Genomic DNA, 21693 nt, shown 5'->3' on the forward strand with positions numbered 1-21693 from the left:
CAAGGGTTTTGAACCTTTTATTTTATTTTATTTTTTTTTTTTGTTTTGTTTTTTTTTTGTCACAGACCTGTTGTCATAGTTGAAATGACGTTTATTGTAGATGGTATTTGAACAACTTCTGGAAATAGTTCATCAAGTATGTTTGTTGCTCATTGTTGTGATACATTAAAAACTGTATCTGCAAACCACTTTGCTCTCTTACCCTATTCTTTGGATATTTTTTTTAGCGCTGTGTACTTTTAGTTGACATTTCACGTGCACATTTATATATATATATATATATATATAATGTGTGTGTGTGCAGCATTTATTTGGAACGACATTGCCATGGATGGATAGCTTCCTGTTATAATCGAGTTGAGTACTTGCTTTAGGCTTGGTTGCAAAATTGAAGCGTCTGCTTCAAAGGGAACAACCAGCTTCCCCATTAACAGCAGTGACACGGCTGTGCCGGAAAGCTTTTCTGTCTGATGTCTGTTCATTTCATGTCGTTGAGTAATATACCAGTATGTCATCAAAATATACCGTGTATTATTTTTCAACTCTGGACTTTGGTCAAAATTGAGCTGCTTCCTGCCGTGGATGTTAAATTTAATTGTGTATATTATTTTAGATTGATGAGTATAAGAGTAATGAACACATTTTAATCTTTAGAGCTAATCACTTTGATAACCATGACAATGTTGTCAGCCAGGAATGATGGTAGCAAGACGTTTATGGTTTTGTTTGCAGTCGCAAAATTATGCTGGAAACCCTGAAAGCGCTCACCCCTTGTGTTCCTGCACCCCTCTTGACTAGGCGCTGGTCATGCCGTCGAGTGTGCGGGCCGGGAGCCTGAAGGACCCGGAGGTGGCTGAGCTCTTCTGCAGGGAGGATCCTGAGAAGCTCTTCACCGACCTGAGGGAGATTGGACATGGGAGCTTCGGAGCTGTGTACTTTGTGAGTTGTGTTTCTCTGTATTTCTACGAGCACTGGTGGAAACGTAGCCGGGATTTTAGTTGCCAAGGCTAAATTATTGGATGTTAAAGATGACTTCAGGTTTGTGTAATCATCCTTGTCGTTATTAGGCCCATGACATCCGCACTAATGAGGTGGTGGCCATCAAGAAGATGTCTTACAGTGGCAAGCAGTCCAATGAGGTAACAGTCACGGTCATCAGCAACTTGCAAATTTCTACCATGCCGGCTCATTTCGCACTCTGGGTGTGTTGTAGAAATGGCAAGATATCATCAAGGAAGTGAAGTTCCTCCAGAAACTGCGGCACCCCAACACGGTCGAGTACCATGGCTGCTACCTGAGGGAGCACACGGCATGGGTAAGCGCTGTGAAATGCGTGTGTGACGAACACTCCCACCACCTGTCAGTCTACGTCGTCATTCAAAAGTGCAGCTGGAAAATCTCTAGCGGGGACAAGTGGTGTGAATTGTGCTCTTTGTGAGCCAAAAATAGCATTGTGCACTCACAACACTGACTGTGTCCCTGCCAGCTGGTGATGGAGTACTGCTTGGGCTCGGCTTCGGACCTTTTGGAAGGTGAGAAGGAAAGAACCGTTTTGTCATCTGTGTGATGCAAATGGTGACTAAACCATGGTCTGCCTTTTGTCATCTTAATACTCAAAGCTTGATATCTTGTGTCATCTCTTCACATAGTCCACAAGAAGCCCCTCCAGGAAGTGGAAATAGCTGCAATTACCCATGGTGCACTGCAGGGACTGGTCTATCTTCACTCTCACAACATGATTCACAGGTAGGCCGCTTTGTCAACCTGGCTGCGTCTGCACTGGATTCTTGGCATGTCAGCCAATCTTTTCCTTTCTGTCGTCGTCATCGCCGTGATGCTGAGCTGTCGGTTTTCTCTTATTGTTCCACTCAGGGATGTGAAAGCAGGAAACATCTTGCTCACAGAGCCCGGTCAAGTCAAACTGGGAGACTTTGGTTCTGCGTCCATTGTCGCTCCGGCCAACTCTTTTGTAGGAACACCTTACTGAGGATTTTAGTTGCCAAGGCTAAATTATTGGATGTTAAAGATGACTTCAGGTTTGTGTAATCATCCTTGTCGTTATTAGGCCCATGACATCCGCACTAATGAGGTGGTGGCCATCAAGAAGATGTCTTACAGTGGCAAGCAGTCCAATGAGGTAACAGTCACGGTCATCAGCAACTTGCAAATTTCTACCATGCCGGCTCATTTCGCACTCTGGGTGTGTTGTAGAAATGGCAAGATATCATCAAGGAAGTGAAGTTCCTCCAGAAACTGCGGCACCCCAACACGGTCGAGTACCATGGCTGCTACCTGAGGGAGCACACGGCATGGGTAAGCGCTGTGAAATGCGTGTGTGACGAACACTCCCACCACCTGTCAGTCTACGTCGTCATTCAAAAGTGCAGCTGGAAAATCTCTAGCGGGGACAAGTGGTGTGAATTGTGCTCTTTGTGAGCCAAAAATAGCATTGTGCACTCACAACACTGACTGTGTCCCTGCCAGCTGGTGATGGAGTACTGCTTGGGCTCGGCTTCGGACCTTTTGGAAGGTGAGAAGGAAAGAACCGTTTTGTCATCTGTGTGATGCAAATGGTGACTAAACCATGGTCTGCCTTTTGTCATCTTAATACTCAAAGCTTGATATCTTGTGTCATCTCTTCACATAGTCCACAAGAAGCCCCTCCAGGAAGTGGAAATAGCTGCAATTACCCATGGTGCACTGCAGGGACTGGTCTATCTTCACTCTCACAACATGATTCACAGGTAGGCCGCTTTGTCAACCTGGCTGCGTCTGCACTGGATTCTTGGCATGTCAGCCAATCTTTTCCTTTCTGTCGTCGTCATCGCCGTGATGCTGAGCTGTCGGTTTTCTCTTATTGTTCCACTCAGGGATGTGAAAGCAGGAAACATCTTGCTCACAGAGCCCGGTCAAGTCAAACTGGGAGACTTTGGTTCTGCGTCCATTGTCGCTCCGGCCAACTCTTTTGTAGGAACACCTTACTGGTAGGACAGCTTGGATCGTGGGTGGCCTTTTTGTGCTCCGTGAAGGGCGCGTTCACACTGTGTGAAGTCTGCAAAGCAGGAAGTGGTCACATGTTTGTTTTGTCTCCTTCACGCAGGATGGCACCCGAGGTGATCCTGGCCATGGATGAGGGTCAGTACGACGGAAAGGTGGATGTGTGGTCACTTGGCATTACCTGCATAGAGCTGGGTAAGAGGTGGACGCTCTTTGGTCATAAAGTGTGTTGACCCACGATGGTTTTGTTTGTGTTTTTTGCACCACGATGCATCTTCGTCTCACTATGTTGCGCTTTGTTCCCGTTTAGCGGAACGGAAGCCTCCTCTCTTTAACATGAATGCTATGAGTGCCTTATACCACATCGCACAGAATGAGAGCCCCGTGTTGCAGTCGAATCACTGGTGAGAAACAGACACCCCCCCCCCCCACACACACACACACACACACGTATCCTTTACTTGGCGACAGCTAAAATAATCAATACTAGAAACAACACTTTCTCCTCCTTGTGAAAAAAAGAAAGACAGGCCACAACTTTCAGTAGTGCATTTTGTCGCATGTCCAGATAAATGATCATGTTTGCGTTGTCTTTTAGGTCAGATTACTTCCGCAATTTTGTGGACTCGTGCTTGCAGAAGATTGCCCAGGACAGACCTACCTCCGATGTGCTGCTCAAGGTGCACATCCACACGAAGCTCAGACAGCTACCACAGTGTGTGTGCTCTTCTAACATCTGCGTTTTCTTGAAACTCCTTTCTCCTCTCCAGCATCATTTCCTATGCAGAGAGCGTCCCATGACCAGCGTGATGGACCTCATTGCACGCACCAAGGACGCTGTCCGCGAGCTGGACAACCTTCAGTACCGGAAGATGAAGAAAATCCTTTTCCACGAGGCACACAATGGACCCGCACCTGAAGGGGCTGATGAGGAAGAGGTAAGGGTGGGAATCTTTTGCAGCGAGCACACGACAGTGCGAGGTGTCACGGTCAATGAAACAAGCTCAGTGCTGCCCGACATGTTGGAGCACAACGTGGCCACCCTAAATTTGAACTCTTGCTCTACAGTCTAAAGTGGAACAAAAGCATCTGCATCTGAGAACTGCGTTTTTTTTTTTTTTTTTGGCCCATCCTGCCTTTGTAGCTGAGCCCTCAATGTACACTTCCCTTCCATACAAAAAGGCTTTGTTGCCATCACTTTTCACACCGGTTGGCTCCTCATCAAAAGGAAATAATGGAATTCGGGGAATGTCGGGGTGCACTATTTTCATCATATTTTAGGCTGATTTCAAAGTCCAAGGTATAAAGATTCTTAATGCCCATCGACCTTCATTCATGAAAAAAAGCAGCCATCTTTCAAATGTTTTACTTGATCAACACTTGCTAACTGAAATGATTTGACTGCATCTTTTCAGGATGTGGAGCAGTACATGCTGCGCACGGGCACAGTCAACAGCATGGAAAGCTCCCACTCGCTACCGTCCATGTCCATCAGCGCCAGCTCCCAAAGCAGCTCGGTCAACAGCCTGGCCGACGGCTCGGACGACAGCGGCGAGATGGCCATGATGCAGGAGGGCGAGCACACCGTCACCTCCAACAGCTCCATCCTGCACAAGCCCCTGGTCAGTCCCATCCCCGTTTACTCTTGCCATGCAATATTTCTGTCATGCCTCCCATTATGAGTCCCACTTATGAGGCTGACTGGACTCGTTGCGTAGCCTTGCGCCACCTCCAGGAAAAGGTAAGTCACTGCGACACATGCTCATTGCTCGTGGTTGTTCGACATACCGAATAACAATCACCTTGCGTCAATATGCATGCAGGATGGGCCACAAGTGTATGTCCACCTTAAATGAACTTGTTCATTAAAAAAGAAAAAAAAGGTAAAAAATGACAAATAATTTGATGTCCAGATGAAAGAAATAAGGATCCATGAATAAAAAGGGTGCCTGAGGACAAGGATGGCAGGAAAGAGGGCAGAAAGGAAGGAAAAGTAGGTAGAAAGGCAGAAAAGCAACTTTCAGCAAATGACGGATGGATGTAAGGATGCAAGAATAAAGAGCTCCCCTGAGAGAAGGATGGAAGGAAGGCAGGCGGTCAGAAAGGAAAGAGACTGTAAATGTAACATCATCAATGAAGTATATATTCAAAACTTTTGGTCCACCCTGGATAATGCCACTCCTGCCCTGCAATAGATTTCGATTGAAGCAGAATTGAACCTGTCCACCGTTGTCTCCCTTTTCAGAGCCACGACAACATCTATGATGACCCCTACCAGCCGGAGGTGGACTTGCAACGAGATGCGTCATCTGTCAGTGGAGGTGGGGCCGGGGGAGGTGGAGGTGGTGGAGGAGGCGGGAGGCGCCGTCGAGGCCGTGATCATTTCGCCACTATCCGGACTGCCTCGCTCGTCACCCGCCAGATCCAAGAACATGAGCAGGGGTCGGCGCTGAGAGAGCAGATGTCTGGGTAAAGCGACATTTTGGCTCCCATTGTGAGGTTGAGCGAAAAGGGAGCTCTCGACCATCTCTTGAGTTGCTGGTCTTTCGGTCCGTGCAGGTACAAGCGTATGCGTCGGCAGCACCAGAAACAGTTGATGGGTCTTGAAAACAAACTAAAAGCGGAAATGGACGAACACCAGTTGAGACTGGACAAGGAACTGGAGAACCAGAGGAACAGCTTCTCTATGGAGGGTGAAAAGTTGTGCAAGAAGCACTCTGCCATCATGGACAAGGAGGTGAGGCATTTCGTTACAGATGTGGTATTTTTGATCAATGCTCCGGAAGTGAGAGGATGCTCGCTTGTACGTCCTTTGGCAAACCCCCAAAATGCTAATTGGAACACCCCCCCCAACCCCCATTAAAAATGTTTCTAATTGCCTATATGTAACCGTAAAAATGTTTGGCTCTAGGATAATTTGATACTGAATAAAATACACCGGATGTGAATTTGAGAAGTATCTATCCTTTGTCTCCCCAGACTAAGGCGGTCCTGACCGAGGAGAAGAAGTTCCAGCAACACATACTCGGCCAGCAAAAGAAGGAGTTGACGAGTCTGCTGGAGTCGCAGAAACGACAGTATCGACAGCGCAAAGAACAACTCAAAGAGGTGTCTTTAGCATCTTTCATCTGCATCCCATCGAACCTTTGGTGCAATCCCAAAAGTTTTTGTCAAGTCAGCGCGAATCAAGCTTTTTCAGTCCATCAGAAGTCCACATTCATCTTTGCATACTCTTGTCGCTCAAGGAGCTGAACGAGAACCAGTCGACGCCAAAGCGGGAGAAGCAAGAGTGGCTGGTGCACCAGAAGGAATGTCTGCAGCAGCTCCAGGCGGAGGAAGAGTCGGGCCTGCTGAGGAGGCAGAGGCAGTACTATGAGCTCCAGAGCCGCCAGTACAAGAGAAAGATGCTGCTGGCACGCCACAACCTGGAGCAGGATCTCCTCCGAGAGGTAACCCGGAGTGAGCTTGAAGAGAAGTTGCATTCACAAACGGCTGGATGTTCTCTGTGTTTGTCCTTCTCCGCCAGGAGCTGAACAAGAAGCAGACGCTGAAGGACCTGGAGTGCGCCATGCTGCTGCGCCACCACGAGTCCACACAGGAGCTTGAGTTCCGCCAGCTGAGCCTGGTGCAGCGCACCCGCGCCGAGCTGATCCGCACCCAGCACCAGACGGAGCTCACCAACCAGATGGAGTACAACAAGCGGCGCGAGCAGGAGCTGCGCCAGAAGCACGCCGTGGAGGTCCGACAGCAGCCCAAGAGCCTCAAAGTGAGTGATAACCAGACCACAATGGGCCCAGGAGAAGAGACCCGGTTAGAAAAGTTAGAGATGAGTGAGGAGGATGACCGAGACACCAAATATGTACGTGATGATGATAATGATGATGATGATGACATGAAGCCGTACAGAAGAGAGTGCTGGGAGATAGGAGGAGTTCAGACAACAGAGAACCTAAGTAGGGATCGCGACGGGTTGGAGTTAGGAGACTTAGATGTGACCAAAGAGATACTGGGCAAAGCGAATAACCAGGGCACCAAATATATAGACCATGACGATGATGATGATGATCTGAAGCCAAAAAGAGAAGAAGGATGGGAGGAGGCGAGGGAAGTGGAAGGGCTTCGGTGGGAAGCCGAGCAAAATGGCGGAGAATTTAGAGAGGAGGATGAACATTCGAGCGGGGGCGCCATATATGCGCTGGATGATGACATGACGTCAAACAGCCGTGAAAACGAGGAAAATCGTCCAGAATTTAGAGGCGAGGAGGAAGTTTTGACCAAGGATGTAGACCATGAGCATGACGTGAAACTGAATCGCAGAGGTTCTGATGAGCACGAGGGATGGGAAGAGGCGAGGGAGGTTGAAGGAGTTCAGTGGGAAAACAAGGAGGAGGAAGGCAGAGGCGTTGCTGACGGCTGCCCATCCGAGCTCATCGCCTCCCTGTCCCAAGAAAAGAGACGCACCCGCGAGCCGGACGACTTGTCCGAGTTCTACTTCCCCGATGTTCCCGAGGAGCTGGACGCCATCCCCAGCGTCCTTCCCCCGCCTCCTCCCCCGTCCTCCTTCCCGTGGCTCTTCTCTCACTCGGTGTGCCTCCTCCTCTCGCTGTGGGCTGCCGCCCGGCCCTGCAACCTCACGCTGCTCCTGCTGTGCGTCTTTCTTTTGTCTCTGCGCCGCTCGCCCCCGCCGCCCTCTCTCGGGTCTCTCCTCCTTTCCGCCGAGCTGGCCCTCCTGGCCCATTTCTTCTCCTACCTCCTTCTGCGCTCCTGCTTCTCGCTCTCCTTCTCCTCCTATCTGTCGCTCAGCCTGTGGGCCAGCGGCCTCATGAGTTTGGGGCTGTCCCTCAGCTTGGGGATGTACTACATCCCCATGATTTTGGTGTCCGCGTCCTTCCTGAGCTCACCCTCTCTCTTCCTGTCGCTCTACCTGCTGGTGGTACTGGTGGTGCGGCCGGCCCGCCGCTTCCTCCAGCGCGCCCCCCGCAGAGTCAACCGGCTCTGCATGCGTGTCCTTTTCCGCCTGCCGCGGCCGCTCTTCGCCGTGTGCCAGTCGCTTCTCGGCGGCGTGGCCGAGCGCAGCCTCTACGAGATGTTTCCCAAAGCGGGGCGCAACTGGGGGGTGCGGCGCTCCAAAATCCCCGTCCCCCTCAAGAGCCTCCCAATAAATCAGCAGGCTCGCAGCGGGCGGCCTTCCCGTCTGGCGCGGGCCCTCCTCTGGGTGAAGCACTTTGTCCGGCGCCCGCTGGGGGTCCTCGCCGACGTGGCGAATTCACTCGTGCTCAATCTGGCTGGGATGTTGGTCCAAAAGCTTCCAGTCAGCGTTGATCGTTGGTTGAGGTATGCTGGGCTTTTGAAGAAGTGGCGGCCCAGTCGGCTGCCCCTACTTCTGCCCCGCGAGGTGAGGGAAGCCAGGCTGAGGGAAAGAGTGAGGCGGGAGAGGGAGAGGCGGCGCAGGGAGGAGAGGGAGCGGGTGCTCCGTGATGACACCCGCTGGGAGTGCGCTCTGAGGAGAACGTCCTCGGGAAGGTTTGTCAGGGGGAAGGTGCGGCCCTGGAGATGAGAGTAGAAAGAAAGTTGGAGGTTGTATTATAAAAAAAAGAACAAACAGAAATAATATATTTAGGCTTAAAAAAAAGAATGAACTGTAAAAACAGGCCCAAAGGAAAAGAAAGTTGGAGGTTGTATTATAAAAAAAGAACAAACATAAATAATATATTTAGGCTTAAAAAAAAAAGAATGAACTGTAAAAACAGGCCCAAAGGAGTAAATTTGATTTGAATGTTTAAATGGTCAGGTTTACGTGAGCTGGAAGTTTTAGGAAGAACCAGAAGTAAAGCTACATTCGTGTCTCAGTCCAGACTCATATATTAAGAACAGAATATTGTAATCATCTGAAAAGATCTAGTACATTTTTTTCCCCGTTTTTGATAGCTTTAAATACCAAAGTATCGGAGCCTTTTACATATTGTGATTTTCGATTCCCTTTTGAAAATTGAAAGAAGAAATGCTTGCTGGATTGTCAGGTTCTGCGTGCGCCGCTCCTAGCCGCTCACTTTTTAGCTGCTGCGCTGCAGCCTCCATCACACAGTGACCTTCCCAAGCCCCGATCGAGCTTTAAACCTTTCGTTATTTTGCTTTTTGTAAAAGTTCCTTACATTTACAGTATGTTTTGTTCTTAATTTGTAAGACAATTTGAAGTTTTTATGACCATGTCTGTGCAATCTTTTTTTTTTTTTTTTTTAATTTAGTTATGTAGGTGTTTTTACTTTATATTTGGAACAAATATGATGACGGTATTAAATGCGGACTACCAATTTCTCGGTGAATAACAACGTGCAATAATCGTCAGAGTCAAATCTAGCGTGCAGCATAATTATCCAGATGTCAGATAATATTTGAGTCCAATATCAATTTTTATTGCTCTTTATGCAATAATCATGTTAGGTTTTACCATGTAAACAGTTCGTCTTTTTTTAATAGGCACGTAAAGCCGTTGAGTGCCTTTGAATAAATATTTGCACAAATGCCTTAAAATATTGTTTGAAGAGACTTTTAAGTGAAGAGTGGAAAGTCTTACCATAATATTTTCCAACTATAGTGGAAGTTTTTATTTCTATGAAGCGACACAAGCGATTTAAACACAGAAGATTGCATCCAAAAGACCTGAATGATTCCCGAGTGAGAAATTAGATGAAGTCAAAGTGAAAGTGCTTTTGTTTCATTTCATGCGAAGTCATACCAAACGTCCATTAAGATGGACCAAAAAAGCTACAGAATACAGTGAGCCCTCGCTATTCGCGCGGGGTGATGTTGAAGAGAGAAAGTCCGTCAGACATTGACACCCTTCTTGAAAGTGAATTTTCAGCAATTATCCATATTTGAAGATAATTGCTGAAAATGTGCAGACTGAGAACTACGCAGGCAATAGTTCTCAGAATCGTTTTGGAATGTGGCTAAAAACGTGCAGTTAGCTGGAGAGATTACACCTGAAAAATGCATCCACTTTAGGCCACTTTCAGAACGGCCCGTTGTTCCCCGTGAGCATGAGCATGTTCCCGCGAGATCGGCGGAGGAGAGAGGAGAGGAATTTTTTTGGATAATCTAAAATATAATGCCTCATAGTGGTCAGTGAGTGCCAGCACGTCATGTTGTGAGCGAGGCATGTTCATGACTTCACTTTCCAGGGTTGTACTAAACTGCAATTGCCTACAGATGCCACAACATGATGGAAACGAATGACTTTTGTTTGTTGAATCTGCTCCACTCACATCCACAGTTCCATGGCACAAAGATGCCACCAGATAGTGCCAAAGTAATGCTGGTGTGGCTTTTAGCAAATAATGAGCATATCTCTCCCCGCCCCCAAAAATTATGGACAGGCAAATTCATAAATTCCGAACCGCAAATATGCATGGGCTCACTGTAATTGCAATAATGGCTGCAATGGTTCAAGTCTACGGTGCGACAGGGTGCATTTTGAAAGAAGGTCTGATGCGTCGTGCGCGTTGGCAAGGATAGCGCATGATGAAGTTATTTTTTTTTTTTCAAAAAGCAAAACTCCCTCAGGGGAAATATGGCTTTTTTTAAGTAACTTTAAACGCGAGATTTCACGTCATATTTAATTTGTAAGTTATCTGCCGTTGATTTCCATTTGTGTTTGAGTTGTCCCATGTTCCTCCGTGTATGTTTACATGTTCGTAATGTGCTGTTGACACATCACCTCGACTTTTTTTTACCAAATTCAAGCAGTATTTCTTTAAAGAACAGTAAAGTACTGCATTGTTTGGCAGCCACTTGTTCTTTTTATTCACATTTAGCTGTGTTGCTCACATGCTTTAAAAAAAAAAAGGAAAAAAAAGCTGTCATATTTTTCTTTATACCAAAATAAATCCAGCTGTGTTGAACTCATCGTCTTGTTTGTTTTTATGATTTCAGTTTCCTTTGTTGTCGTTTATGTTCTTCCCCCTTATACCAGCCGTTTTGTCTTTTGTCATTTTTTTGTTATTGTGTCAGGGTCCTTCAAGCATAAACCAATTGGCAAATTAGGCTTTAAATTTGTTTTTGTTTTTTTTTAATGATTTACATAGTGAGTCTATTTTTAAGGTTAACAAAGACGCAGCTCAACCCAACTTAAAAATATATGTCATGGTTATGCCTTTTTCTTTCCTTTCAAAAATGTGTCAAAGTAAAATGGATTTTTTATTTTTTGCCTCATAAAATAACGAATTTGGAAATATTTATTTAAATGGTAAAATTAATGATTTTACATATACCTTTCGCATTTTCAATACGTTTTAGTAACGGTTAGGCCATTGTCAATAGTTTAACATTTAACGTATAACATTTACAATCTCATTGAAGTAATTGTATTTAAAGTAATGCAATTTAATCACATTTTATAACCTAAAGCCTTGTACATCGATCATTAAATATATTTGACATGGGTACTTATCCGTAGTACATTTTAAAAATAAGTGAGTATTCTAATGCACCTATTTTAATACTCGAATGTGACCCTCAGTTGCAAAAGTTTGCCAGTTTCTCTCTCCCTGCAGTCCAAAGAGCTGCAGATAAAGCGTCAGTTCCAGGACACGTGCAAGATCCAAACCCGCCAGTACAAGGCCCTGCGGAACCACCTTCTGGAGAACACGCCCAAATCGGACCACAAGGCCGTGCTCAAGCGCCTGAAGGATGAACAGACACGGAAGCTGGCCATCCTGGCCGAGCAGTACGACCACTCCATCAATGACATGCTGTCCACGCAGGCTGTGAGTCACGCAGCAACGGCTCGCTCACTACACCTAAGCAGGTTTCAGTCCCACTCCCGTAGTCATTCTCGCCGATATATATCAATATATACATTTATTTTTTTGCAGCGTCTTGTGTATCATCTGCCTCAGGTCGCCCTCAAGCATAAAATCCAAATGTCTGCTAATGACACTGAAATGAATTTCTTGAAGGTGGAATAATCCTGACAATTCCGGATGTTGTGGAGACTAATGAAACTTCCGAACACAATTTTCTTTGATCGATCCACTTTTGGAGGACAAGCTTGTGGCCGAGGGAAACCTGAAATGGTGTGCGCTAGTTTGCCTGCCTTCTTATAGGGCTGGTGACTTCAAGAATGAGTAGCTAATGTTTGTTTGAAATGAATATGTCCACTTACAGCCCAGAACCTCAAACTATTCAACTTCTTTTTGTCGTTCCAGGACCCAGACACCACACATTCAGGCTAAAACGTATCTTTATTGCTTTGCGCAACTCTATGCCACTAATGTTTATCTCAGGTCAGACAGTAAAGCCGTTTTTCTGTGTGCCTAGATAACTCTGACAAGCTTTTAATCGCTCATTGGAATCTTCAATATCCGGTTGTCCCGTGTTACGCCAACTCTGAACTCATTTCTCCCTGAAAGAAAGAACGCTCATAATATGTCGAACCTGGATAACTTGTAACACAGCAGAATGCATTTCCACAACGTGGCACTCTGACTTTTGCACTCCTCCTCACACCCGGCTTGTCGTCCTTTTGTCTTGCTCGTAGCTACGATTGGACGAGACGCAGGAGGCAGAGTACAAGGTGCTGCGTATGCAGCTGCAGCAGGAGCTAGAGCTGCTCAACGCCTACCAGAGCAAGATCAAGATCCACACGGACACGCAGCATGAGCGGGAGGTCAAGGACCTGGAGCAGAGGGTCTCCATCCGACGCGCGCTGCTGGAACAGAGGGTCAGATCTTTCATTTCTTCACCATGATGTCACATTGTCTAGCAGGTGCTAACACTGCGTTATTATTCCTACTCGTTTCACAGCATCATTGTGTGTTTTCGTGCCCTCAGATCGAGGAGGAGATGTTGTCCCTCCAGAACGAGCGTTCGGAGCGCATCCGCACCCTCCTGGAGCGTCAGGCCAGCGAGATTGAGTCGTTTGACTCCGAGAGTTTACGTCTGGGCTTCACCGGCATGTCCCTCGCGGGCCTCCCGGGCGACGCCTACTCCAAACAGGGTTACCCCAACGCGCCGCCCCCGCCCCCCCACTCTGCCAGCCACTGGAGCCACGGGGTGCACCCACAGGGCGCACCCCCGCCACAAGCATCACGACGCAGCCACAACAGCAGCAGCGGCGGCGGTGGAGGAGGAGAACGAGGGGAGCGAAGGAGCGACTCCTCGTCCTCGCACTTGGCAATGGCCCTGGCGATGGGGAGGAATGGGGGGAGGGAGGCGCACCACTCGTCTCATTCTTCCTCTTCTTCGTCGTCGTCCTCCTCTTCCTCCCACCACCAGCGCCACCATCTCCCCCAGCACTACCACCACCAGAGCACACCCCAATTGTACCGTGAGCGGGAGCGGGATAGGGACCGGGAACGGGAGAAAGAAAGGGACTGGCCTGGAGTGCGAGGACCCGGCGGAGATCTGGTCCACCCTCTGCCCTTGCCCTTTTCCCATCACCTGCCCTCGCGCTCCTCATCCCAGTCCCTCGCCATGCTACCTCCGCCACCCCCGGCCCCGCCGTCCATCTCTGGCCCATCCTCCTCCTCGTCTTCCTCCTCGTCCTCGCAGGGGGGGGTCTACGGGGGCATTCGCGCTGCCCCCAGCCTGATGGCCCTGAGAAACAGCCCCCAGCCTCTGAGGAGGACGGCGTCCGGCGGGGGACCCGGGGCGGCCACCGGCCCCGATGGCGTCCTAAGCCGAAGCACCTCCGTCACCTCGCACATCTCCAATGGCTCACACCTCTCCTACTCCTAGGCGAGGGGTTCTCAAACTTTCCAGGGACACCTTACAGGGGAGATTTTTTTTTTTCCCCAAGGACCCACTCATAATCCAAACGACAGTTAAACTATTTAAAAAAAAAAAAGACTAGTTCCAAAATAGAGAATATAGTTCACCCCTGCTATATACAGCTCTGGAAAAAGATGGCGGAAACACATTTTTTTTCTTTTAGGCAAGGCTGTGGCCTGACCATATGAGCCTCCTCCCTTCATGTCAACATTTCCTGGGCTCCAAATGGCGCCGAAGCAATATATCTATTTTTTTTTTTTACTAATGACTTTGGCATGAGCACAAAAACGGCATGTCGGTTAGTTTTTCTTTCGTCACTAAGAAAATAGGGTTATTTTCTCTCATTCTCAAAAGCAAGACTTTACTTCTGTATTACGACCATTTTAAAAGACACTCGAGATTACCGTGGTAATACAGTGGTGCCTTGACTTAAGTGTTGTTTAAATACAAGCCGCCCGTCGCTCAATAGATCTTTTTTTTTTTTAACCTTGCGAGCCAAATTTTAGTTTGGCAACTAGTGAAGAATTCTTCACATTTCAATTTTGAGGCTTCAAGCTCTTTCCCGGTTGAGATTTTCTGTCAAACGAAACATAAAATGAAGACAATTACATTCTGAATGTAAAACAACCGCATTCCTTTTCCTTAGAAATGATTGCTAGCATAATACGAACACACAATGCATCGATGGGCTTGCCACCTAGAATCCTTTAAGTAACAGATATTTACAGGCATGTGTTTGTTATCCTCTGCGAGAAACGACTTTTGAAATTCTTGGTTGCAAAAACCTTTCTTTGGTTAGATGTCTTTGTTCTGCTTCCTCCTGGTGGCCAAGAAGCAGAAGGTAGTGCTGGAATAGAATAAGTGCGTTTCAGTTCCTGTCTGCGGAACAATGTTTCGACTTACATATGTGTCATGGAACCAATCAAATTCATGAATCGAGGCACCACTGTACATCCCAAGTTACATTGACCTCATTATTTTTGGCCAAACCCCAGGGTTCCCCGAGCCCCAGTTTGAGAACAACCGTCCTAGCCCGATTTGGAGCAGAAGCTATTACAGGCTGCGTCTCGATGCCGATGTCGTCTTGCCACGAGGACATCGGTGGACACGGAAGGCAAAGCCAGGCCCCTTTTTGAGCTGCAACCTGCTCCCTTTATCCACTCAGGTTGGGAGAGAGGAATGTAACACACCACACAACAAGCAAAAGAGTGTTTTTTTAGCTGCAGATTCGGCTTGTCTTCTTCTATGATGTTCCACGTTGGAATGGAGAAACAGAGAAGACAGCGAGAAAGGACAAGAGCCACTTGGTTGTTGTTTTTGGTGTACGCGTTGTACTTGTACGTAGTGTCCAGATATATAAGCACCGCTAATTCAATCTCCGGGAACGAAGAAAACAAAAAAAGAGTTGCTAAAATAGGTCCACTTGAGGCTATTTAAAAGAAGAAAAAAAAATCCTGTTATTTAATGTTTTGTTCATTTTTTGTATTAAGTGTTTGGGGTTTAAAAAAAATGTTGCTTCGAACGTCACCAATGCCTTTAAGGGTTTCTTAAAGGGATGTCATGTCATCAAAATGTGTATCTGATGACCACAGCTGAATGTTTGTAAAGAGGAGAAAGTAGTGTACAAAGAAGCAAGATGATATGAATAACTCCGGCAGACGTGACGTATTGAGTATCTTAACCGCGTGTAGGCGTCACTTCAGTGCATGAGCTCGATGTGCAAAGACATTCGTAAGCATCGCCAAACCTATTTGCAATGTAACGTAGCCATCTCACCGCGCCACATTTTGGGATCTTTATTGTATATATTTGTGTGGAATATTATAAGCCGGTTTTATAGAGTTACGCAGATGCCGACAAGTAATTTTGATATACCGTAGTGTATTCAAATAAGTGTTGGATTCCAAGATTTCAGAGCAAACGACTTCAAATGCATTTTCAAGAGTTGTCAATATGACCCTTGGCGATCCTGATTGTAGCTGTCGTCGTATCATGTTCTCACTATTTCAACCTGCGATTGCAAAACTGTAAGAAAAAAAAATGTCAGGTATGGTTTGAGATATTAATGGTTATTAATAAGGGATTATTGATAATTGTTAATGATTTATGTTTGTGTGTTGAACAGTGAAGTCTTGTCATGTTGCCACCTTTTGAAAGACAGTTTAAGTGAAAAGACACCGCGGCACCCTGTTGCAGATACATTCACACCGTACGTTTTCTGTTTCATTTCAGGTAGCGTATGGACACACGGGAAGCTGTCGGAATTTGATAGCTTACCTAAGCTCGGCTCTGACTTGAGCATCGTAATCGTCCGCTTGAAGCCTTGAACAACCTCGAGTCGGCACAGGTAACGGTTCGCTCTCTGAAGAGTCCGCCAAATTGGACTCCTGCTGTAGGAGTGTGCTGATTTGCTGAGAGCAAACCGTGCAAAGGCCATGATGCTTCTCCAACTGTCGCGCCCCCCCCCCCCCCCAGGGGGGGGCAGGTTGCAGTTCGAGAAGCGCTGACGGCAGGTGAAGGGCATGCTTAGAAAAACTGCTCAGCTGTCAAATGCTGGTGGCCTCATGTCAGTTGGAATGACCTCTCTCTCTCGCGCTCTCTATCTATATATATATAAAATTTCAGGATGAACCTAAAATGCATTTTAACCTCTAAAAAGAAGAGTGAAGTCAATCAAGTGTTTGATCGATGATAATGTCCCCTTGTATTCCTTTCTGTGACTCTTCCAGTCTCTCTGTTGCGGTCTGCTGATGACACTCTTGTCAACCTATAAACTCAAGTGTTCACTTCCATGGAAATGTTGATCATTTGTTAGGTGTCTTGACCTTCATGATGAAGAGGGCTGTTTGATTGTCAATTGTGATTAAACCATCAAATGTATTGGTACAGGTTGACTTTAAAAGCTGACATTCTATGTTCATCCTGAAATTTCACCCCAAAACAGAATGAACTCGGACCTCCTCCGTTTTTTTTTTTTGGTAGTGTTTTAATTTCAGGGCCACACACAAAGCACACGAGGAGAACATTGAAAAGGAGGTCATGTGGACGGAAGAGGGCCAGGCCTCAACTGAGCCGCTGGCTCGGTCACTTCCGAGCCAGTGGCAGTGACGTGAGCAGCCTGTCAGCCCGCGCTTGTTATTGATAAGGTCTTGGTGACGCTGCTGATGCCCAAAAGGTTCTTTCCTCTGCTCACATGGCCTGTCCAAAACCCTCCCAGGAGGCCCAAAGGGACAAATCTGAATCGGACTGGAAAATCGAATTGCCGCCGCCGTCGTTGGTTTTGACTTTGCAACACCAGCTCAAGACAATTTAGTGTGTAATGCTTCATTTGGAGTCTTGGTGGATGCATGCGTAAAAGACTCCTAATTGAAACAAAGACTTCCAAACCTATCAACATACTCGTTTCTGTCCGGAGAAAAGTGTGGCGGTGTTAGTGGACTTGTTTGTGTCAACTTGGCAGAGGCAGAATGAAGTCACAAGACATGCAGGTTTTGTTTTGAATATTCCGGTCAAGCATTCTGGGCTCCGGGGTTAAATGTATGTTGGGAATGAAATGGGGCACTTTGAACAAAAAGATAATAAATTGCTATTTACACACGAACCCTTCTTAATTGGGTTTTTTATTCAGTTTTTAATTTGCATCGGGAAAAATGTCATGAAGATGCAATTGCGCTGGAGCGAAAATGTCATTGTGGGTTTTCATACCATTTTGCATTTCGTGATGCCTTTGCATGTGGTCAAGGAAACATGGTCAGCGATGTACTTTTCAGCAGTTGAAGCAATTGTGCAAACAAGCACACTTTGCGGGAGTTGCTGTCATGCTAACTCCACGAGGCCCTACCTCTTAAAGGCACATGCATGTACAGGACAAATTATATGGTACGCTAATTCTATGCAGATAATAGTTTCTTTCATAAACATTTAGTCGACTTCCACAGTTTGTAAATAAACCCGAGATTTTTGGGTGAAGGCGTCACATTCTCTTTTTAATATAGCAACGTACTGTCGACTACAGTATGTAAACATTTGAAATGTAATGAGGCCCTTTCTCTAGTCCTGCAATTTTTCACGCTTTGCAGTAACACGGGGTAAGTTGACATGAATTTTTTGGATCCGTTAACTGGTTAAAACAAAAATGTACATCAGATTTCCACCGACTGAGGTAGACCTGGTTTCTCATGATAAATGACTGTTCAGTTTGTCATAGGTCAAGTTTTTAAAATATTGTGGCTCGTCTTTCCAAATGTTAGGGGCGGCGGTGTTCAATGACAGAGACAGTGTATCTTACTAAACAGGATTTTATTAGTTTGCACAAATATAAAAAGGAGACGGAACAATAGACAGACAGCCTGACACACACAAGGATTTTTTTTTTATCTGACAGATCCTACACCATTGAACCAGATCTTTGTGTGGAGCAGGCCCAAGAAGAGAAACACAAGGAAACTGAATGCCTCTAATACTCTTCGCCTTCCTCGTCATCTGCCAGGCTGTCGGTGCCCACCTCTTCATAATCTTTTTCCAGGGCAGCCATGTCTTCTCTGGCTTCAGAGAACTCTCCCTCCTCCATGCCCTCACCCACATACCAGTGCACGAAAGCGCGCTTGGCATACATCAGGTCAAACTTGTGGTCCAGTCGGGCCCAGGCTTCGGCGATGGCCGTGGTGTTGCTCAGCATGCACACGGCCCTCTGCACCTTGGCCAGGTCTCCCCCGGGAACCACGGTGGGTGGCTGGTAGTTGATGCCCACCTTGAAGCCGGTGGGACACCAGTCCACAAACTGGATGGAGCGCTTGGTCTTGATGTTGCTGATGGCCGAGTTGACGTCCTTAGGCACCACGTCGCCGCGGTACAGCAGGCAGCAAGCCATGTACTTGCCGTGGCGGGGGTCGCACTTGACCATCTGGTTGGCCGGCTCAAAGCAGGCGTTGGTGATGTCAGCCACCGACAGTTGCTCATGGTAGGCTTTCTCTGCCGAGATGACGGGGGCGTAGGTGGCCAGGGGGAAGTGGATGCGCGGGTAGGGCACCAGGTTGGTCTGGAACTCTGTCAGGTCCACGTTGAGGGCGCCGTCAAAGCGCAACGAGGCAGTGATGGATGACACGATCTGCCCTATCAAGCGGTTGAGATTGGTGTAGGTGGGCCGCTCGATGTCCAGGTTTCGTCGGCAGATGTCATAGATGGCCTCGTTGTCCACCATGAAGGCACAGTCCGAGTGCTCCAGGGTGGTGTGGGTGGTCAGGATGGAGTTGTAGGGCTCCACCACAGCCGTCGAGACCTGGGGGGCGGGGTACACGGCAAACTCCAGCTTGGACTTCTTGCCGTAGTCCACAGATAGGCGCTCCATCAGCAGGGAGGTGAAGCCTGAGCCCGTACCGCCGCCGAAGGAGTGGAAAATGAGAAACCCCTGTAGTCCTGTGCACTGGTCAGCCTGCGGGAAAGGAGGAAATCAAAAATGTTTTTGAATCAAACAAAAATTGGTTTTGCATTCTACTGTAATGATCTATGCCTTTGCGTGTATGGCTTCAAAACGGCAGGGCCTGGTGGTGAATGAGGTGGGCGTCAGCCAACGACAGTGTAGATTTGGCGGGCCGTTAGGCGGTCTGCGTGTTAACTGCACTAGCGGTAGTTGTGTTGCGTGCAACTGTGGGGTGGGGAGTTACCAGTTTGCGAGTCCTATCAAGGACCAGGTCAATGATCTCTTTTCCAACTGTGTAGTGACCACGAGCATAGTTGTTGGCGGCATCCTCTTTCCCGGTGATCAACTGCTCGGGATGGAAGAGCTGGCGGTACGTCCCTGTGCGGATTTCATCTGTTGCAGACCACAAAGACAATGCATTTTCGATCATGGGCTTTGACATTTACAACTCAAAGTCAATTGGCAAAACTTCTGTGGGGATCTACACAATCTTCTCTGGTGAGTATGATGTAATTTCAAAGTCTTGTCATTAGATCAAAATGGATTCCTATATAGATATATAGAGATTGTTGAGATTTCACACAATATTTTTTCATGTCAGGTCAAACGAAGCATTTTTAGTACCGATGACTGTTGGCTCCAAATCTACGAACACTGCTCTGGGGACATGCTTGCCAGCTCCAGTCTCGCTGAAAAAGGTGTTAAAGGAGTCGTCCCCCCCTCCGATGGTCTTATCGCTGGGCATCTGGCCGTCAGGCTGGATGCCGTGCTCCAGGCAGTACAGTTCCCAGCAGGCGTTGCCCATCTGGGCACCTGCCTGGCCAACGTGCATGGAAATACACTCGCGCTGCGGGGAAAAAGTGGGTGAGACAAAGTCAATTTTTATTTTAAGTTAAACGGGGTCATATTAACACCCCAAGTTTACGTTTGGGATAAATTATATTTTTAGTTTTTAATGCAAGTTAAGTTTTTGTATACATCTAAGAAAAAAGATACTTTGATTGAGCTACACTCTGCCTGCTCTTAGTTTTATTAATCTATTACTACACCTATGATCTATTTGGGCTTTTGCAGTCACATGACTGTTGCAACCAATCCAATGTAACCAGGAGTGACTCCATTCAAACAATCAAATGGCACCAGGTAGTCACATGGCTGGACAGCATTTTCAAAGTGACTTTAATACAATGCAGCCAAGAACTCTGAACAAAATCATATTTAAGGTCACGTTTCTTCCTTCATTCAGATTTATTTTTATAGTTGGCGAAAAGTTGGGCAACATGATTTTGCACATTCTCAACTGTATTATCCTCCATATTTTTGTCCATTTGAGATTCATGCGGAGTTAAAAATAAATTCACAATTTACTCAGTATTTTGTCATTAAACACTTACTCGAGCAATTATTGATAACTGTACTTTGAACCGAGGTGATATTATTCTCAAGCAACAAAGTGAGAACATTTTTTTAGTCCAGCTGCCAGTGTGTTGCGTTCAAGGACAAACGGCCATCTGACGGCTTTCTATGAGGGTGAGGATTAACTTCCGGCTTCACCGCGCGGTAACACGAAGGCTTAAATGCGTAACGCGTTTATTAGTCGGCAAAGAAGCATTAAACACATTTTAAAACAAGAAGGTCCATTGTTTGGTTAAAACGACCCTTTCACCCTCCCCCCTGCACAATTGAACTACGCAGATTTTTTTTTTGTTTTATCGTAGCCCCGCACTCGCCCAACAAAAAAGCCACAATCATTTTTTTAGTTAGGCAGAACATTTTATCAGCTGAGCCGCACCGACTGTGGAATAATTATTTTAAATCTACATTAGCATTGCAAAATAATTCCGAAATACAATGGATTGCCACGTTTTCTTACGACGACACAGCTGCATCACCTGCTGCCCGTATTTGCAAATTGTTCCTCTAACACTTATAACGTTATTAATATTAGTTTCACACTAACCATATTTGTAGGTATTCTTCGTTGACGTAGCGTGGTCGGATGAAGAAGTTCAGTGAGCTGACGGGAAAAGGAGGCAAGGGTACTTATATAGTTTTGCGGGGGCGGGGCGAAGGGCGAAAGTTTGAATTTCTCGCGAGCGAACCGTTGTTTTTTTCCCCCCTGAAGAACCGTTGGTCATGGTGCGTTCAGTGTGGCTCCTGAATGTCTAAACTCGATTAAGGCATCACGTGTTGCTTGTTGGAGTGAGATGGTTAAACGAGTGCGTGGTTGTTTCTTTCATATTTGACGGTTCGAGTTTTATATTAGGGCTTCCGATTCAAAACTAGAAAATTATATATATATATATATATATATATATACGTAGATTTAATTACAGTTACTGTATTGCTATCCTGCAGGGGTGGGCAATCCCAGTCCCGGAGGGCCGCGCTATCCTGCATGTTTTCCAACACTCGTTGTTGCAACACACCTAATTCAAATGAACAGGTTAAATATCAGGCTTCTACAGAGCTTGCTGATGATCTGATCATTAGAATCCGTGTGTTGC

The 21693-nt window shown here is 46.7% G+C and overlaps 2 protein-coding genes and 1 long non-coding RNA gene across 7 annotated transcripts in view; 2 read left to right on the top strand and 1 right to left on the bottom strand.

Annotated features, from left to right (window-relative positions):
- taok2b (TAO kinase 2b) overlaps positions 1-17368 on the top strand; it is a 28818-nt gene extending 11450 nt beyond the window's left edge. Inside the window, exons 2-20 of one of the 5 annotated variants that reach the window (XM_019884079.1) lie at positions 799-939; positions 1068-1139; positions 1214-1315; positions 1487-1532; positions 1650-1746; positions 2871-2984; positions 3101-3192; positions 3308-3401; positions 3596-3677; positions 3768-3935; positions 4413-4619; positions 5243-5466; positions 5557-5734; positions 5977-6105; positions 6243-6446; positions 6524-6763; positions 11550-11762; positions 12536-12718; positions 12829-17368. In XM_019884079.1, coding sequence (XP_019739638.1) covers positions 799-939; positions 1068-1139; positions 1214-1315; positions 1487-1532; positions 1650-1746; positions 2871-2984; positions 3101-3192; positions 3308-3401; positions 3596-3677; positions 3768-3935; positions 4413-4619; positions 5243-5466; positions 5557-5734; positions 5977-6105; positions 6243-6446; positions 6524-6763; positions 11550-11762; positions 12536-12718; positions 12829-13734 — 3492 coding nt within the window. In that variant the 3' untranslated portion in view covers positions 13735-17368. Of the gene's footprint in view, positions 1-798; positions 940-1067; positions 1140-1213; positions 1316-1486; positions 1533-1649; positions 1747-2039; positions 2138-2211; positions 2314-2484; positions 2531-2647; positions 2745-2870; positions 2985-3100; positions 3193-3307; positions 3402-3595; positions 3678-3767; positions 3936-4412; positions 4620-5242; positions 5467-5556; positions 5735-5976; positions 6106-6242; positions 6447-6523; positions 8622-11549; positions 11763-12535; positions 12719-12828 lie in introns of those variants that run through there. The other 4 variants (XR_002169931.1, XR_002169932.1, XM_019883905.1 and 1 more) reach the window with 4 other exon arrangements.
- Positions 8676-10898, top strand: LOC109524536 (uncharacterized). Its single transcript, XR_002169980.1, has 2 exons — positions 8676-9672; positions 10478-10898. It is a non-coding gene; the product is annotated as an uncharacterized LOC109524536 (long non-coding RNA).
- A 681-nt stretch (positions 17369-18049) lies between the features above and the next one.
- Positions 18050-21274, bottom strand: LOC109524356 (tubulin alpha chain-like). Its single transcript, XM_019884192.1, has 4 exons — positions 21147-21274; positions 19811-20033; positions 19431-19579; positions 18050-19198 (listed from the first exon to the last, which is right to left on the bottom strand). The coding sequence occupies exons 1-4, from the start codon at positions 21147-21149 to the stop codon at positions 18224-18226; spliced, it is 1350 nt and encodes a 449-aa protein (XP_019739751.1). The 5' UTR covers positions 21150-21274; the 3' UTR covers positions 18050-18223.
- Between the last annotated feature and the right edge of the window lie 419 nt (positions 21275-21693).

This window comes from Hippocampus comes, unplaced genomic scaffold (genome assembly GCF_001891065.2).
Source record: "Hippocampus comes isolate QL1 unplaced genomic scaffold, H_comes_QL1_v1.1 scaffold330, whole genome shotgun sequence".
In the NCBI taxonomy this organism is placed as follows: Eukaryota; Metazoa; Chordata; class Actinopteri; order Syngnathiformes; family Syngnathidae; genus Hippocampus; species Hippocampus comes.

What these genes read in the sequence shown, in the direction of transcription:
- LOC109524356 (XM_019884192.1), bottom strand. An exon ending in TTTGGAGCCAACAGTCATCG is followed by an intron (nt 19,580 to 19,810) that starts GTACTAAAAATG and finishes GGTCTGCAACAG; the next exon opens with ATGAAATCCGCACAGGGACG. An exon ending in TTGATAGGACTCGCAAACTG is followed by an intron (nt 19,199 to 19,430) that starts GTAACTCCCCAC and finishes CCTTTCCCGCAG; the next exon opens with GCTGACCAGTGCACAGGACT.